At 33.5% G+C, this 19,377-nt stretch overlaps 1 protein-coding gene across 3 annotated transcripts in view; it reads left to right on the top strand.

Annotated features, from left to right (window-relative positions):
- Nucleotides 1–13,506, top strand: part of TXNL1 (thioredoxin like 1) — a 32,867-nt gene extending 19,361 nt beyond the window's left edge. The window contains exons 5-9 of one of the 3 annotated variants that reach the window (XM_079109205.1): nt 1,662–1,731; nt 3,096–3,268; nt 6,121–6,225; nt 9,994–10,036; nt 11,385–13,506. In XM_079109205.1, coding sequence (XP_078965331.1) covers nt 1,662–1,731; nt 3,096–3,268; nt 6,121–6,225; nt 9,994–10,032 — 387 coding nt within the window. In that variant the 3' untranslated portion in view covers nt 10,033–10,036; nt 11,385–13,506. The other 2 variants (XM_079109206.1, XM_079109207.1) reach the window with 2 other exon arrangements.
- The last annotated feature ends 5,871 nt before the right edge of the window (nt 13,507–19,377 follow it).

The following is a 19,377-nucleotide window of genomic DNA, read 5'->3' as shown; positions in this document are numbered from 1 at the left end:
CATTTCTTTATCATGTGCCCATCTCATGGCTTATCTCTCTCTCTCTCCCAGATGATCACTTCTTCCTTTCCTTTTGATAGCTTTTAGTTTCTTTGACTCTGATCCTTTGACCATTCAGACCCACCTTTTTTCTTCTATGCAAGCTGCCAGGCATATTAAGAAAAATTACAGAATTCTTGGATTGCTCCCACTGTTGAATTGGGACATCACCACTCTTTGGTCCTTTTGTTTATCCTTCATCTGTCTTCTGTACATCCCACCTAGATGAGTTTATGTCTGAGGAATAGAGAATAATTAGATTAACACTCCCTATGAGGCTAGCTCCTTAATCCCACATATAAACCTGTACTGTTTTTTTTTTCTTTGTGCCCCTGCAGCGTCCTTGTCCCTGAAGAGGTAGGATGTAACCGCCTTCATCAAGCCATTTTTAACTTTATCTGAATATTATTTTCTTTAATTTACTTTCTATTCCATTGTCTCTGATTTGTCCTCATTGTAGTTTATCTTGTACATGCTCACAAATGTTACTTTTTGAAGTACAGATCTGCATGTTTCTCTTTGTTTCAAGTGTTATGAGATCATTCACTGGCTTCAAGAAGATATGTTGCTGGCTTAATGTGTTTCTGACTTTTTGTTCTAATATCCTGCTCTTCATTTGTAGCTCAGTTCTCTAAACATGTCATGCTTTCTATTTTTTGACACATTATGGGTAAAACAAAAAGTGGTGGTATAACCAAAGGAAATAGCCTAGTTATTTTCTTAGACCACAATATGATTCTGAAATTATAAATCTAAACCTTATATTTCTTCTAACCAGGGATGCCTTATACAGCTTTGAGAGTACCATTCATATTTTGTTCCTTGTGAATGGTAGTGTGTCATGATATATATTAGTAGGACTATCTACCACCTCTCTGAAATTTTCTGCCAGGGAAACATTTTTCTTCCAGGGTAGAAACTTAGGTACTTATGTTAGACACAATTATGACTGGAAGAAAAGTTGAATGAATGACTCAGATATTCTTAGACTTAGGCATCCTAGCAGTGTTTTGTACCCTAGTTCTCTTATATGGCCTTCCAGATTTAGTTAAATAACTTTTAAGATGGAGGTTTGATGGCATACTGTTGAGCTATAGAAGTCCTGTTTCTGAGGATTGGACCCAGGGTCTCATGCATGCCAAGCACATGCCCTAGGCCTCGAGCCCTATTCTTTTGAGTTTTGGGTAGGAGTCCATATGAGGGCTAGTTTCTCTGTATAGTCCATGCACTGCCTCCAAATTGTCATCTTAGAAAAGCTGTATACTACATACTAATATATATAGTTCAAGTTTTATTTTAATTTTGGGGTGAATTTTGTTTGATTTGTTGGAAAGCAGATTACCTGCCAGTTTTTAGTTCACAAGACCATAGGTTTTAATGCATAATTTTAGAAAATTTACTTCATTAATTTTTTTACCATCCCCTTACATAAATAATTTATGGTGGTATTTCTCAAATGTCATTCTAATCAAGTTTCTTTCAACTTACTGATTTTCCATATTGCATAGGTTTTGTTAGATGAACTACGTGTTTTCTGTTTCTGTTATTTTTATTCTGCTTAGGTATTTTGTGTATTCAAGGTGTTCAAGAGCCCTTTTATAATGAAACTGTTTTCCCCACAGTTGCTTATTACTGTCGCATTCAATCAACCTGTTAAGCTTTATTCCATGAAATTTCAAGGGCCTGATAATGGTGAGTAAAGGACAGTTTTTCTTCAAACTAACCTGCTTTCCTACACTTGTTAGCACATATTTAAAACTTTTTATTACGTTGAGATATATATTCCTTGTCTTGAGAAAGAGTGGAATTGTTTTTGGAAGAATATAAATGAATGGGCAAATAATGTGGAATTATAGGGTCTTGAATTAAGAAATAAATAGAACTTTTATTTCTAAACTTTTATATTTTAAAATTTGTTTCCCATTAGTTTACAGACTACTAAACCCTTCTTTCCAACTTTATACTCTTAGTGGCTGTTTTTTAGAGTCAAAACTAGGTGAGATTGATATCAAGCCCCTCCTAAAACTGAGACTTCAGATCTTTCTGTTTGTACCTTGTTAGTAGTGTCTGTCAACATGGTTGCACAGACTTGGTGTTTCACTTTTGTAAAACAAAGCATTTTCCTTGCCCACCCTTTCCTTTTTTTCTGTTACTGATGATTTTTTTTTTTTTTTAGTGGGGGATGGGGAACCTAGGGGAATGGGGACCAAAGGTTTATTGATTTGTTCAGTTGATTGAAATAAATAGCTAAGGCCTCCCATTTATCAGATAGTATTTACTTATCTTGTGTGATTCTAAATTTTTAAATGTTAATAATTTGTCATCTATAAAATTATACTTTTATTACAAATATTTATGAGCAAATATTATAGAAATCTCTCTTTATTCCTTAGTTAGCCACAAATATGGATCTTAAAAGATCCAAATATGGATCTGAAGTGAAAGAGATTAAGACATTCTGTACTTGTGATCTTACCATGAGCACATTCCTAATCCAGTGCCTAAGGTGGAATTCGACAGTTTTTATGATTCATTCCATTTTGGCTAAATGCTGTCACTGATAATACTTCCCTCCTAAAGGACAAAATATACCAGTTGTTGGTAACTATGAGACTACCTCAAAAACTATTTCTTTTACGAAGGTTTTTTAACCTGCTTGTGCTGTCAGAATCCATTGCCACCTTCTTTATACCGCCTCACTAGTGGTGTTACATTTATCATAGTATGTCTTTGTAGTTAAAGACTTGTATGTGTACACGTATATGTACATTCATGTATGTAGTTTAATCTTGTATCCCTAGTATTTACTGTAGTAGTGCTAGCTAGGCCAAGAAGGTATCAGTAAATAGGTATTGCAGAGGGAGGGATTGTCAAAATACTCAGACTTCTGTAACTCATAATGGTGGAATTCTGATAAAGGTAAATGTGGGTATGTGCATAGGTGCCTGTGCCCTGTGTGTGTGTGTCTGTCTCTGTATGTATATTGTGATTGTACTGATAGAAAGTACAGTATGATCACAATTTTTAGCATTTCACTTTATTCTACCATTTTATAGGTCAGGGTCCTAAATACGTAAAAATTTTTATCAACCTACCCCGATCTATGGATTTTGAAGAGGCAGAAAGAAGTGAACCAACTCAAGCTCTGGAGCTGACAGAGGATGATATCAAAGAAGATGGCATTGTTCCACTTCGTTATGTTAAGTTTCAGAATGTTAACAGTGTAACTGTAAGTAGTATTTCGTTAGGATATATTTAACAGGTTTTTGGTAACAATGCTACCTACCCTCAGTATTCTAGATGATTCTAAATGATCCTTTAAAGTAGTGTTTGGCAATTTGAAATGAATAAAAATGGGTTAATTAAAGTTTCTTTTTAATTTGACTGTGTACCCTAAAGAAAAAAGGACAGATTGAGTTTTAAATATTTGTGGGTTTGTCAGTTTAATTATGTGTGCATATATACATCAACTTCTGTTAAAAATTTTATTCTACAACATTTATACTTGAATTAGAGATATTTGTACTTTAGCTTTCATACCTGGTGATGAATTGTGATACATTTCTGGAACCCTATTTACTTTTCTAGAATACAGAGTTTTAGTAGTGCAGTGGTCATGGTATCAGTAAAAATAACTTTTCTTGGGGTGGGGAGCAGTACTGGGAATTGAACAGAGTGCTTTACCACTGAGCCACATCCTTTTTATTTTTAATTTTGAGACACAGTCTTGCTAAGTTGCCAGGCTAGCCTCAAGCTTGTGATCCTCCTGACTCAGCCTCTCAGGTTGCTGGGATTACAGGTGTGCACCACTGTACCTAGCTAAAAATAACTATTTGAAAGCATAATCTTACATTTTATAAAATGGCCTAAGGTATATCTGAATATTATAGTGCCTGAGATGATTTTAAGTGATAAATGTTGATTTTAAAAAACATGTGTGCCACTTATAAAAATTTCAGCTGCTTTTTTATCAGTTTTTAATTGCTTTTGAGAATTTAGTATTAACCACATTACCTTCCACCAGCCCCTCCCCATCCTTTGGGAGATAGAAGAGTTAGAAAAGAAAGCAGAAGGATATTTAGAAAAAGAAAGGAGAAACCAGCACAAAGTCATTGAGAACTAGGCATACCAGACTCATAAAATATCTTCGTTTTAATGGAATAATTTTATTTTTGTACATTGGAAGACTGTTGTAGCTTTTTGCTTTTCTGTATCTTCTACCTTATGGGAAAACATATTCCTTTCCTCTGTGAGATGCAATAATAAGGTATCAGCTTGGAAGTATAGTCTAGACACCAAAGCTGTTAGCATCTTGATTTTGGATTTCCCTCCCTCCATAACTGTGAGCATTAAGCATATATTTCTTATAAATTACCCAGTCTGAGGTATTTTGTTATAGCAGCAAGAAAGGACTAGACAATCCCTCTCCTCATCCCTTTTTTAAATTTCATTGGTTCATATGCTGACACTTAAACCAAACTCTGCAAAGATTAGTCTACACTAGTCTGGTGTGGTGATACATGCCTATAATTCTGACAACTCTGGAGCCTGAGGCAAAAGGATGGCAAGTTTGAGGTCTTCAACAACTTAGAAAGCCTCTGTCTCAAAATTAAAAATATTTAGAACTTAGGGATATGTAGATCAGTGGTAAAGCACCCTTGGGTTCACTCCCTAGTACTTTTTTTTAAAGAAGAATGCTATAATATGAGTTGTCTTTTTTCTTAAGCAGGTTTTTAATAAAGTTTTACAGTTTGCATGGTTATAATGTGAAGACATAATCATGCAGAGGTTTTAAGTATTTGAAATATTGTATCCAAATGAGATTGAAGAAATTGGTTATATTAATCTTCAAGTATTCGTTATCAAATACTTTCCTGATTTTTCTCATATATGTAACATATCTCCAATTAATAAAACTTTTTTGTTTTACTTACCAGTGGGGAGGAAGGTATTTGTTTATTGGGGAAAAAAAAAAAAAACAAAAAAACCTTAGACTCAGAGATTCCGAAGTAATCTGTCATTGGGAGTCACTGATGATCATTATCTTTTAATAGGCTGAAGACTTTTTATGTACTGTGATCAAAAGTTTAGTGACTTAAATGAAGAAATAAAAGGCATGCCTAACCACTTTTTTGTTGATAAAACTGGAATTAAAATAATATTTTTGATAGGAGTCTAATCAGAGAAAGCAGATGAATTTTAAAAACAAGAAATAGTTGTGCTATATTCAGAAACCAAATTCATTATGTATAAATAAACTGTGAACTGGTAATAGTCTTTGATGATAAACTCATTTTGTTATGGATCTATGGTTGCCTATAAAAACAACAGTAAGATACAGACAATGAGTACTGTCATGGAATGAAAGAAATATGTCATCCAGATCAAGAAAGGCAATATTTTTAAGTAGACAGTATCTAGAGTATATTGTTTTAAAAATAGAACAAGTAAGGCTGGGGATATAGTCCAGTGACAGAGCATTTACCTAGAATCTGTAAGAGCCCTGAGTTGATCTTCAGCACTGCAAAAACAAAACCCTACACTGAGCAGTTTTAAAATACAAAATACAAAACGTGAAGCCTAAAAACATGGAGGACAGAGTATAGTTTTAGGAACTGATTTTCAATACTATTTTTTCTTTTAATATTCTAGGAAATAGAATGGATGCATGAATACCACAAAGAATATAACTGCAGAATTGTTCTCAGTGACAAACTATGATTTTAATAAAATAATCAACAGCAGTCTATCTTATTATAATCATGAATCTCATACTCTTTTCAACATTTTCTGTAAAGAATTTAATTATGACTCCTCCTTACCATCACACTAAATTACCATGAAATTGTGTATATGGGTGTCTTGCCATGACATCCCTGGAGAAGGTGAGAATAGCAGGGCAAATTATGGAATTAACAGACCTTTAGGACTGTTAGTCTGTTATGTAATTTAGATTAATCCTTAAAAAGAATGGAGGGTACTTTTATTAGTAATCTAAGGAAATCTATTAAACTTAAAGCATGTTCATTTAAAAATAGGCTACAATTATAAATGTGATAATTTTTTGTTAATTTTTGGCAGATATTTGTTCAGTCTAATCAGGGTGAAGAAGAAACAACAAGAATTTCATATTTTACTTTTATTGGTACTCCAGTCCAGGCAACAAATATGAATGACTTCAAACGAGTAAGTTTGCTTAAATGATAATTGGAATAATATAGTTTTAAAGGAATAATTTCATATATATCGGTAGTCATACTTTTTTTGACTATAAAAATCCAAAATCATATGTCCCGGAGTTTTGTAAGGTTAAAGTAGAACAGTTTAATCACATTTTGAGATATCCATCTAAAAGGAGTGTAGCAGCACAGGAGATAATGTATCACAGTGTTTCTTGTAGCTGTATCTGGCAGCCACACTAGGACATGAGAAAGTTTCCCTAGGGCTATGTTCTGGAGAAGGAGATGTGTTGGGGAATTGGAGCTATATTCTTTTGGGGGGTATCTACTTATCTGATTTTATTTCAGTTACAGAAGTAATTGAATTGTGTAACAGTGCATGGTCTTATAATAAAATTTTTGTTTTTACAAAACTGAAAACCTCATCAGTAGATACCTTAACTGATCATTTTTCAACTTCTCTCTTCCTTTCTCATAACTTACTAACGTTTGGGGAGCTATAGGGATAATTATGTACATAGACCTGTCATGTGTGGATATTTAATATATGTATAATGCTAGATTAGAAGAAGCAGAGATTAAATATCTACATTTTTACTATACGAGAAATATTTTCCTGGGGAAATGTGTGAGCAACAAAGACATTTGGGCTTCTTGCTTTGCTGCTTTGCCCATTTGAATTAAACGCCATTGGACTTGGCTTTAACAGTGCCTTGCACAGTTTTTCATTAGCTTTGTTCTTTTCCACCATCTATTACTGTAAGCAGTCTTTTCTCCTACCACTATTTTAGTTCTAGTTTCCTGTTTTTTGCCTCAGTTTATATTGGTTTCCATGTTTTTCCTCTACAGGTAGTTACCAGGTCTTCTTACCACCTGCCATTCGGTTACAGTTTTTCTGATTTGCATTCATCATTGTTCATCTAAGCATCTGTCTCTGCCTTTTTTGTTTTTTACATACTCCCTCCTATCACTTCCAGCCTAGTCTTTTCTCCTTTTTAACTGCCAAACTTCCCTTTTTGGGGCTGTCATTAGCATGGGAATTGGAAATTTTTTTTTTGCTTGAGAGTATTCATGTTTATAGCAGTCATTTGTCCAATTTAACCTTTTTGACATTGTTTAAATGTCAAAAGTTCTCAAACTCTTTGGTTTTAGGTTCCCTTTAAACTGTCAAATATGATCGAGGACCAAGAACTTTTGTTTATGTAGGCCGTATTTTTCTTAGAAGTTAAGACTGGGAACTTAAAAAATATTTATTTCTAACTAATAAACCCATTATATTAATTAAACAATATATTTTAATTCAAAGGGATAACTTTTTCCAAAAGGAAACCAAATTTAATAAGAAGAGGAGCATTTTATAATTTATGTGATTTTCTTCACTGTAAGTAGTTTTGACCTCACAGACTTTCTGAAAGGATATCCCGAAGCCCAGGCTGGGCCACATTTTGATAACTGGTAGGAGAGTTAATTTGAATACTATAATGTATCTCCTTCATGGATGTTCTGGGCTTCTTAACCCCTTCCTTTTTAAGTCTGATGAATGGTTAAATGATTTTTTCTTATTAATATTACATTGTATTTCCTCGTAATAGTTTCTGGATGAGATTTGTTCTGCATGTAGTCATTCATTGCCTTGTAGGATTATTCCTCAAAAGTAAGCTAGTGTTTCATTGTTTTTATATTATATGAAGCCAATGCTTCAATGAAGTAAAAGAATCAGACAGTTTAAAGTTTAATTGAATTTGACCTATTTTGTCCTTGAATGGAGATGATTATTAAAAATTATAAATGAGTCTGTTTTTCAGTGAAGGAAATAATATATAGGTTAGTACTTTTGTCCCTGTAGTACTATACTAGTTCAGTCAGCGTCCCTGTCTACAGAGAGATTATCTTCTTGTAGAATAATTCACAGACATATAGAAAGTTAATCAAAATTTTATTCAAGGGTCTCTTCCTCCATAAAGTATCCTCCTACATTCTTAGTCCTGTGACGTATCCTTCTTCCAAACCATCACTGAGAAAGTATGAAAATACTTTGAAGAAAGAGCTATTTGAACAAAAATTTGGAAGTAGAATTTGGGTAGAGAAAAAGATAATAATGGGCACCTTAGAGTGGAAAAGTGGAGAATTGGATGTGAAAGTGGGAAGGTGCAGGAGTCATTCAAGGACAAGTCAAGTATGACACTTCTTTCCCTTTACTTGTCAGTCTGAAATTAAAAGGGATTATGCATTGTAATTAAAATTTAAAATTTCAAAATAGATTTGGCATGCATTTTATAGGCACAGGGAAGAAAGTTTTGATATCCTCTTTGTAGTGAAAAGCTATATAAAATGGTTTAATGAATGATAAAGAAGTGTTTAGCATTTTCAGTTTACATTTTTATGTGTGTGAGTTATTTGTAGATAATTTTAGTTTTCAGAGAAATGTCACTGATGTTCCCCTTATGTCACTAAGATGACAGAAGCTAAGGTAATGCTGATGAATCTTGGGTGTGGCTAGAAATCTTAGACCACCTTGCATGCAATCACAACTTTGTGAGGTTATTCTTTTAAGATTTGCTAGACTAGACTACACCTTCCACTTATCTGTTTTAGGCTTTTACAGGCATCATACACAAAATACAATATATACTTTGGCTATTTGTTGTAAATGTATCCTTGTGTTGCAGCATGAAAAGCTTTCCATCTTAATTGGAAGTGGATGTTTTCTTTGCTAAAATATGCTCTTTACACAGATTGCTTTATTTTAATATTAAAATATAAGTGTATAAAAATGAGAAAATTGTGGAGGCTTCTGCTTCAGAATTGAGGCGCATGTAAAAAACTGAGCAGATTTTTATCACTGTAATAAAAATAGAATTTTCTAAACTGGCCATTCACCATATCAGCTATTTTTGTAACATTTCTATCTGTTTATTTTTCAGCTTTTTTAATCCAACTCAAATGAACTAAAACCAGAAGATTTTTTTTAAATGAAGTAATATAAAGGTTGACCTTGTCTCACTCTACTCCCCTCCTTGCTTCTCTGCTCATCTAGCACCTACCCGCTCTCACCCTTCCCATGTTCTCTCCATTGTTGCTGCAAGATTTCTACAGCTTCTGTCATCTGGATCAGCCTTCTTGTTACCTAGATTTCCTCAACCATCTCTTCCTTCAGATCTCATCCTAACCGTGTTTCTCAGTTGGCCTTTTATTTTGTTTTGGGCTTGCAACTAGGTGCTTTAATTTAATTACCATACTCAGTTGCTCACCAGACTTTTTGTTTTGTTTTTGTTTTCTACTGTTTCAGTTTTAATTTTGTTCTTCATTTCAAGAAGTAATATTGAAATAAAACTTAAGTTGTTATGAATGTTTTCAGATTAAATTAGTTGGATAATAATGTTTTAATCTATTCTAAACTTTGTAAGTTTTATTTTTTAGGAGCCACTTAAATATAAGTTCTTTTATAGTAGAGCTTTAGTTGAGAATTTAGTTTTCTTTTCTCATTGGAACATTAGCCCCAAAGTCTTTTTGATGATTGATTGTGGTGATGATTCTCTGCTTATGCCTACCTAAGTGAGCTCAAGGACTCGTGGACTGAATGATAGGTGGGGCTAAAATATTAACATAGAAGATCAATGGACTCTTTACTGGATAAATGTCTTTGACACCTAATTTTTATGTACCTAAACTTTGTTTGTCTGAGGTGTGATATAAAGACTTTAGCAAGAATAAAAGAGCTTTGTATTTGGGGTAAAAATCCATACTGGAATGTTGAATTTTTTCTTTTTTACAGAGAATACATATTGGCAAGTTGAGAGTTATCAACCTGTGAAACAGTATGCAGATTTGTGTCTTCTACTGTATCACATCAGCTGAATTTTTAATTTTTAATATTAGTAGTTTTTGTTTTCTTTTGCTTAATCTAATAGCTTTGTGTTTTGCATTTCCCAAGTAATATAATGATCAATAATGCTTTCAGTGTTTTATCAGCTTAAATTCATTTATGATACAGATAGTTCCACCTCCCCTTCTTTCTAGTGTTAGTTAATGTCTCTTTAATCTTGGCTTTCTTACTCTTACCCACATTCATTTATGACTCTATTCTTTTTATCATCTTTCTGGCTTGTTGAGCTTTTCTAACATTTTTTTTTTTTCTTTTAATCAGAGAAAAATTACTTCAAAATAATTAGACTGATTGTCTATAGACTGACTACATTAACAGCATTATGCAATTGGGAATTCAGTGGAAAGAATTTTTAAATCTTTCATGAATGACATCGACCCAGCTGTTTTGTTTTAGACCAGACATGTATTGACCTTTATGAGTTTTGCTTTGTACATACACTACCATTTGGAAAAGAATCCATTTAAAATATGAAAGTGTATAAGTGTATGTAAGATCATTTTCTATACAAATATACATGTAATATCTGGCAAGTAGGTTTCTTTAGAGGCATTTCTTCTATGAGAATATATTAACTAATGATAAACTACATTCAAGGAAAATTACTATTATTAGAATCCTCCCACAGAGAATTTGTTTCCTAGAATGGTTGGTAGACAAGTTTGCCTTCACATTTTTATGATGCATTTATAGCGACCAGGACATTTTTTAAAACCCACAATAGAGGATTTTTCTAATCACTGACAGACATAAAGTTTATTTCTTTACATTTTATTATAGTAATTCGTAGCAGCCAAGGTGTGTGTTTGATTTTTGAAACTGGGAAAAAGTAGTCATTTTTAATCATGTTGTCATTGCATGTCTCATATTGAAGGAAAAGACATGAATTTAGCTACTCTTTAATTCTAGATTATTTTGTAATCGACATTTGATTTCTGATTGTCTAAAAATACTATGCCAAATATGTTTTACCCATATCATCATCTTTTTTTATTAACTTATCTAAACTGTCAACCTTGTGTGGGTAAATTACATTACTTTTTCTTAAAACAGGGTGGGAAACCAAAAATAGTCTGCATGTGTTTCATTTTTAATTCCTTGTGGCCTGGGGAAGGGGTGACACAGTTTGCTTCCACAGTGAAAGTATACTGCATGCCCAGAAATTCAAGGATAAAAATTAATACCAGGTGTAACAATGGTTACCACATTAGTATTTTTGGGGGGAAAAATGTGTAGATTAGTAAGTTATAAATATGAACTTTTTATTTTTGTTTTTTTAGGTAGTTGGCAAAAAAGGAGAAAGCCACTAAGGTACAAAAGATACTGGAAGACCTGTTGCAAACAGATTTGCAGCTCCTGGATAATTGCTTGATTCTCTCCAGAGACTGTCAGTGTTTCATTCATTGCCATTACCAATAAATCATTGCTTTTGTTCAGATGGTATCACTAGTCTTCTGTTGTAATCTTGATACATGCAATTGTAAATAAAAGTCATTACTTTTGCCAAGCTTAAATTTTGTCAGTCTACATAAGTATTTTCTCCTTCCTTTTATTTGAAAATTAGCCAGCTTCTGATTTTAGAGGAGACTTAAATGTCTGATAGCATATTGATTGAAAGCTAATTTCTATCTTTAGACTCCTTTAGTCAAGGAGTACAGGTGTACACATGCACATAGAACAAGCAGTTTTGATAATGGACTTGGAAGAGCTAACCATGTTCAAATGAGTATTGACTCCTGTTTTCATTAAAAGACATTTGGATATTTGGTATCTGGGCTAGAAATTACTCAAATTACAAACTGCCAGAAATAAACAGGCTTAAGGAAATTTAATTACTCTTAACCTAAAATAGTTGATGGGTCTACATATTCTTTCCCATGCCAAATTTTAATCCCTTCTGGATGAACTTTAAGTTTTGAGACTCATTTTCTTTATTAATAAAGGAATGTTAAATTCAGACATCTGGGAAAAATACAGTACAATGATTTTATGAAACAACAATAATTCTTTGTAAATCAGCATTTATTATCAGAATCACCAAAACATACAGTAATAGGTAGACAGATAACATGATTTAAGGTTGAAAATGAATTGACCAAATGTTTATGTTTAAAAGATCTTTAGCAAAAGTTTGGTTCAACATAACATCTATTCTTTTTTTTTAATCTTAAAATTGTAATCTGGGAAATAGTGATAAATTTAATTTTAAAAATATTAAGTATTTTTAAAATTTAATGTTTTAAGAATACTAAAACATAAAGTGTGATTCAGTTAATGCATTTGAAAGCAATCTTGTCTAGAGTTATAGTAGAAATGCTGTTTGCCCTTGGAAGATGTATTTATATATGATTATGAAAACTTATGTGGAAGTTTTAATGTTGAAGTGGTCACTTTCTGAAACCCAAGTGTTACTAGTTCAGTTCATTTGTATGTGAATACAGTGATGTCTGTAGTTTATGTATTTTGCAATTTTGTTGCCTTGGGTCAAGTGGAGGCAGAAAGGCAAAGAATAAAATTTATGTTACTCCTAATATAGACCATCTCAGATTAATCACACCTGAAATTAGAGATAAGATTAATACCAAGAATTTTGTTTTACATTTTTGTACACAACCTTTTTGGGTAATTGTTAAAGTGCCTCATCTTAAGTATCACTGACCTCATCCTATTTATACTTGACAGTTTGAAAACCCGTAAAAAATGATTTCATATTCGTAAAGGATTGGACATCAGGTTTATATTGTTTATGTGACTTTTCTATAATTCATTTGGTTACAATATACAGACATTCCATAAAAATTCAAATTGTAAATAGTGAAAAATTATAGGTAACTGTAATGTGTTTCACTTATGGGAAGTTTTACTATTATAAATAAACATGCATAACTGACCTTATTTAAAATATCAGGATGAAATGCTGTTTTCTCCTAAAATAGTATATTTATACATGTGTATAACATTTATATATAACACTGAATTTTCTAGATGAATAAGCATTTGAGACAAAGGTACCACTCATTTTAACCAAAGCTATATTAGTACTTTCTAGAAAACCAATACTGTTTATTGCTTGTTTTGTCAGACGTACCAAAAGTATTTCATTTGTGTATCTTATTATATTTCACATGGGGGGCATATCTGATGAGAAAAAAAAGTGAAATACCCTGTCTGTAACAGAAGCTAAAGTGAAATATTGCGGTATATAGTTAATCAGCAAATGGCTAAGGGTAAGGATAGCAGCACAGGATACCATATTTTTGTGTTCATGATAGGCCTCTTATGATCCATTTTGGTCCTCTTTGTTATCAAGCCCCAAATTGTTCCCAGTCTCAACGTTGTGTTAAGAGGTAAGCACTTAGCAATCCATTAACAGTTGATAACGTGAGTTGAAAACTCTGCCATCGTTGTCCTAATGTCTGAGGACAGGGTTTGTGCAGTGTCTATAGGGATGGTCGTTAATGTACATTTGGCCAGAGCCTTTTATGTATGACTGTCATAAATAAAGACAGGGTCTTCCCATGTTCCTTTTAATGTCTAAAATATTTAATGCTGTAATAACAGTAAAGTACCAGGGCCGATTAAGTTAGTTATATCCTCTCTGTAAAGTTCAAAAAAATGACACTTTGGACTTATGTAAATGGCTTATATTGATATTTATATAGATAAGTTCAATAGGTTAATTTTTATGAAGGTGTTTATCTTTTGGAATTGATCATTTCTAATCTTAAATAATTTTTTGGAAAAGTAACTTGGAATAGGAAATTCATTCTGTGAACCACTGAAGAAACTTCCGAGGCATATTGTATGCATTTAGATTTAAAACTTCATTTTTAGAGGTGTAATGTATTCTACAACATTTTCTAAACACAAGTTATGTGTGCTTTATGTTATAAATGTAGCATGTTTGGTAGGTAGATAAGTTTTAAAATACTGGGCTATTCCCTGGTTATGCCCATATTGTTTAAGGAGGAATCTTGATATCACTTTAAGCATGCTTTTAAATATAAATTGGTTTAGTTTTAGATCAATAAGTTTTTTTATATACCCAGCACCACAGGGATATGTGGACATAGTGGAGATTTTATAGGCTACTAAGATCACTTTTAAACTTTATGGCCTATGTGAAGACATTAATTTAAGAATGTGACTAAATCAGATAACTTTGTAAGATAAAGAGATAACCAGAATTTGGATATGCTAATGGAATTGTACACAACTTGGATAATATTAAAGTCTTACAATATGCAACCTTAAAACTGCTAGATTATTTCTCCATCCTCTACACTTGCTGTACTTCTCTGTGGGAGGAAGAAATTCAGTTACTTAGGAGTTACTGCTTCAGGATTATTTGTGAAAACATAATTTCTTGGTTTATACTTGGACATGTGCTTGGAGAAACTGGCTCTTTGTGCTACTTAGGAGCAAATCTCTGTAGTATGAACTACCTCCACTAGTTAACTGTCTCATGAGCAAGTAACCCTTAAGAGCTTAAATTGCCTCTTGTGTAAAAATAGAAACACCTCTTAGACTTGTTTTGAAGATTAAATGCACCTTACTTTGTATCTGGACCTTGGAAAACAGTTATCTTCTGTACCCTGCTTTCTTGTCTCAGTGCCATTGTCTTTAGGCCATCATTTTTTGCTTAGCCTACAGCAGTAGGCTCTTAATTGTCTCCTGGCCTCTGATCTAGTCTCTCTCCTGTGTCTCTCACATGACTCCTGGTTATCTTTCCTTTTGCATGGTTTTCAGAATGATTCCTCTGCCAGCCTCTTGCTAACACTCATTTACCCTGCCCACTGCATCCCACTTGGAGTTACTGGAATGTACCCTGATATCTTATGCCTTCCTCTGACCCAGTATCCATCTGACAAATTACTTCTTATCAACAAGGTTCAGTCCAAACAGAACAGACACAGCAAACACTCATAACTGTGCACACCTCTTCTGTTATAGTATTGTCCAGTGATAGCATCTAGGTTTTTATCGAACTACTTTTAACCATTTGTTAGTCTTATTTGCCCTATTAGACTGAGCAGTAATACAAGGATTTTGTCCCTAGTACCAAACCAGTTTCTTTGGTCTATTATTGTTAGTGTTGAACAAATTTTCAGATTCTAAGAGGAAATTGCTTGAGATGCTTGCAGTTAAGCAAGGTAAGGAAGATAATTTAGCCTAAGAAAGGGAAATTGCATGGTGTTCACAAACTTCGAATTAGGTGTAAAAGATTGAGGGAGTTGATGAAAAAGATGAAGCTGGCAAAGCAAGTAGAAGCCATGATGTGAGGCTCCTCTGACCACGTGAAAGATATTGACTTTATCCTTAATTTATGGGAGGGGACGGGATAGTTTCAAAGTTTCTCACTTTTACAGTTGGGTAGAGAAATAGTTCTTAGGGAAAGCAATAAAGTTTGGAGGGAAGTGAACATGGTTTTGTATACAGCGTCTTGGGCAGTGTGTAATGGCACACATTTTTGACCTTCTGGTGGCGATGTCTAATAGGCACACAGGCAGGAATGGTTTTAGGCTAGACAAGGAACAGTGAGTTATTTGGAGATGACAGTGGGAGTCTGATTGGGGGCTTCCAGAGAGAATTTGTAGGGGCAGAATGAACCCAAAGGAGCCAACGCTAGGGAATTCCATGAAATAGTAAGATAAACAGAAATACAGAAGGAAGAATGAGGTGGTGATGCGGGGAAACAATGAGGAGTGGAGAACATTGAAAAAATCAGGGGTATCCACTTGTCAGTCCACTAAATTGTGGAAATAATAAGAACCACCAATTATATTAATAATCTTTGGGCTGAAGGAATTGTCAGCAGATAAAATTATTCTGAAACCCAGCAAAGAACTTTGGACGTTTTAATAGTCTACAAATTGAACAGTTTTACAGGACAATTAGCAAGGTTTGGAGATTGCTGGCAACATTCCATAAGAAAATGTAAAACACTGCTCTGAAGGCTTAATTTTAAGACTTAGTTTTATATCAGATTTTGTTTTCCTCCTGTTTTGTTTATGATCATAAATTTTGTTCTGTCATTCTAGAACATTTTTTCATGACTGCTTTGTTTCTCAAATACTACTTTCACAAAGAAGCTGCTTCCGTCAGAGTCTAGATGCACCATTTAGTTTCTTTAGTAATAAACTTTCTAATTTTATAGGACAGTATCAAATGCTTAAGTTGTTAAATCTGCTTTTAGAGTTTTTGAGTAAGGACAAACTTCTTCATTACTTCCTGTCTCCCAGCGACCAAGAATAATAGACACACTACCACTGTTTCATTTCTCTGACCACTGAATTCTCTCAAAAGGGTCAACACATTGGTAGCATTAAGGATGCTGCTGCATGGGTTTGACCTTGAAGGCAGGTAACATTTTTGTTTAAAAATGAATAGCTAACTCAAAATGCACTGTGTCAGGGCACCTGGGAACAAAAACAGGCCGGATGGAACCACTGGGGTAGACTTGTGCAGAAGTGAGTATGTGTCCCTTGAAATGTCTCGGATCTAGCAATGGCAAGGGGTAGACGTTAGGCTGTTCACATTTTTATTTTTAACCTGACATTTTTTTTTTTTCCTGGAATTTGAAATTTATTTATTTTTCCTCTTACTGCTGGATATTGAACCCAGGACCTCACATAAGCTAGGCAAACATTCTACCAGTAATCTACATCCCAAGGGGAAAAAAAACATTTTTCTTTTTCTTTCTTTTTTTGAGACAGGGTAGCCTTAAACTTGTGATCCTCCTGCATCACCCTCCCAGGCAGCTGGAATTATAGGCACCCAGCAACATTTTTTAACATATTTTATATAATTTTTTTTACTTCCTCTTAACAATCAAAATGCTAACAATCTTTTTCCAATGTATTCACTTTTCAGAGTGCCCTAAGGCAATTGTTATCAGGGTTCCTTTTAATACATGCCTGTCATTTCAGGCATTAGTTATTTTTCTGAACAATTTTGTCATAAAAAGACAGGTGATTAATTTGATAGGCTAGACCCCTTTAGATGGTTTACAAAACATTCTGTATAGCAGTTCTTACCTAAAAGAAGGTCTCAGATATATAGATAAAAGCAGAACATCAATGGCCTTAAAATGGTACAAGCCCAAAGTGTGTGGTCTTGTTAAACAGTGCATGTGTGCACATGTATAAGGTTTAAATACAACTCTTTATATGATTAAAAAAACAATTGAGAAACAGCAAAGTTCTTCAGCCTGATAGAGGGAATTTACAAAACCCACAGCTAACATCATAATTGTGAAAGACTGGGTATGTCTCCCCAAGAGCTGGAAGAAGACAAAGAAGACGTCTGCTTTCACCATTTCAATGTTGCACTGCAAGTTTCAGTCAGGTTAATAAGGCAAGAAAAGGAAATAAAATAATGTAGATTGGAAGTGAAGGAGTGAAACTACATTCACAGAAGATGTGATCTCAAATGCAGAAAAATCCTAAAGGAATCCACTATTAGAACCAAAAAAAATGTTCAACAAGGTTGCAGTGTAAAAAGATCAATATCCAAAAACCAATGTATTTCTATACACTTAACACTGGAGAGGAAATTAAGTTCCACTCATAATAACATCAAGAGAATAAAACAGGAGTATATTTAACAAAAGAAACAACACATTCTGAAAATCAAAACAGTTAAAAGAAATTAAGGAATATGAAAAATTCCCATATTCATGAATCAGAAAACTTAAACATTGTCAACATGGCAACATACTCTAATCTATGCAAGCCACATCAGAAGCCCAGCTGAATTCTTAGTAGAAATTGACAAACTGATTTAAAAGTGCATATGAAATTGCAAAGAATCCAAAATATCCAAAACAATCCTGGAAAAGAAGAACAAAGGAAGACAATTCACACTTCATGATTTCAAAACTTGGTGTACAATAACAGTAATTGAGACAGTGCGATACATAAACTATAAAACTCTTATAAGAACACATAGAGATTAGCCACATCCTTGGATTTGGCAAAGGATTATAAAGGTAAAACATCAAAAGCACAGGCAAAGAAAAAAAGAACAGGTAAATTGGAATTTCATAAAATTTAAAAACTTCTGGACTATGATGGACACCATCAAGAAAGTAAAAGAAGGGCTGGGGAGATAGCGCAGCTGGTAGAGTGCTTGCCTTGCAAGCACAAGGCCCTGAGTTCTATCCCCAGTACTGCAAAAAAAAAAAAAAAAAAAAAAGATGAAAAATATTTGCAAGCAAGCAGTATCTGCAGGGGACTGGTTCAAGTACCTCTGTTGATACTAAAATCCATGCTCTAGTCCCTTAACATGGTATGACTTATTTTAAGTTTGTCAGGGTATGTTTTATGATTGACAGGGGGCAACTATGTCCTTGGTTTTGGTGAAGGATTCTTAGATAAAATACCAATGTTGATATATGACAGAATATTATGCATCTTGGTAAATGTTCCGTGTGAACTTGAGTAGACTGTGCTCTGCTGCTGTTGGATGAAGTAATTTATAGATGTCAATCATATCAACTGATTTATGGTGCTGTAGAATTCAACAATGTCCTCACTGATTTTGTGGCTGCTGGATATGTTTATTTCTGATACCAGGGTGATAGTCTCTGACTGTAATTATGAATTCATCTATTTCTCCTTATGATTATGTCGAGTTTTGCCTCATGTATTTTGCTACTCTGTTATTAGATGCATGTACATTAAGGTGTATCATATTTTCTTGGAGAACTGACCCCTTTTTCATACTGTAATGACCCTCTATCTCTGATAGTTTTTCTTGCTCTGAAGTCACCTCTGTCTGAAATTAATACTGTTACTCTGCTTTCTTTGGATTAGTGTTAGTATACTCTATCTTTGCCTATCCCTTTAATTTTAATATACATGTGTCTTTAATTTCAAGTATCTGGTAGACAGCACATAGTTTGTCCTGATTTTTGATCCACTCTGACAATCTCTGCTTTTAACTGATGTATTTAGACCATTGATGTTTAAAGTGAGTATTGAAGTTGAATTAATATTTACCATAGCTGTTACTATATTTTATTTGTTACCCTTAATCTTTGTTCCTTTTTTGTCTTCTACGCTTTTTCTTTCTTTGGTTTTAATTGAAATTTTTTTTGTATCATTCCAATTTCTCTTTTCTTAACATATCAAGTATACTTTCTTTCTACTTTTTTTTTTTTTTTTTTTTTTTTTTAGTTGGGGGAAGGGAGATGAGCCATATCCTTAGCCCTTTTTGTTTTTTATTTTGAGACAGTATTTCACCAAGTTGCTTAGGTCCTTACTAAATTGC

Source organism: Sciurus vulgaris (genome assembly GCF_902686455.1).
Source record: "Sciurus vulgaris genome assembly, chromosome: 13".
Lineage (NCBI taxonomy): Eukaryota > Metazoa > Chordata > Mammalia > Rodentia > Sciuridae > Sciurus > Sciurus vulgaris.
The sequence above is the reverse complement of the archived record's forward strand: the minus strand, read 5'-3'. Positions and strand labels throughout refer to the sequence as shown.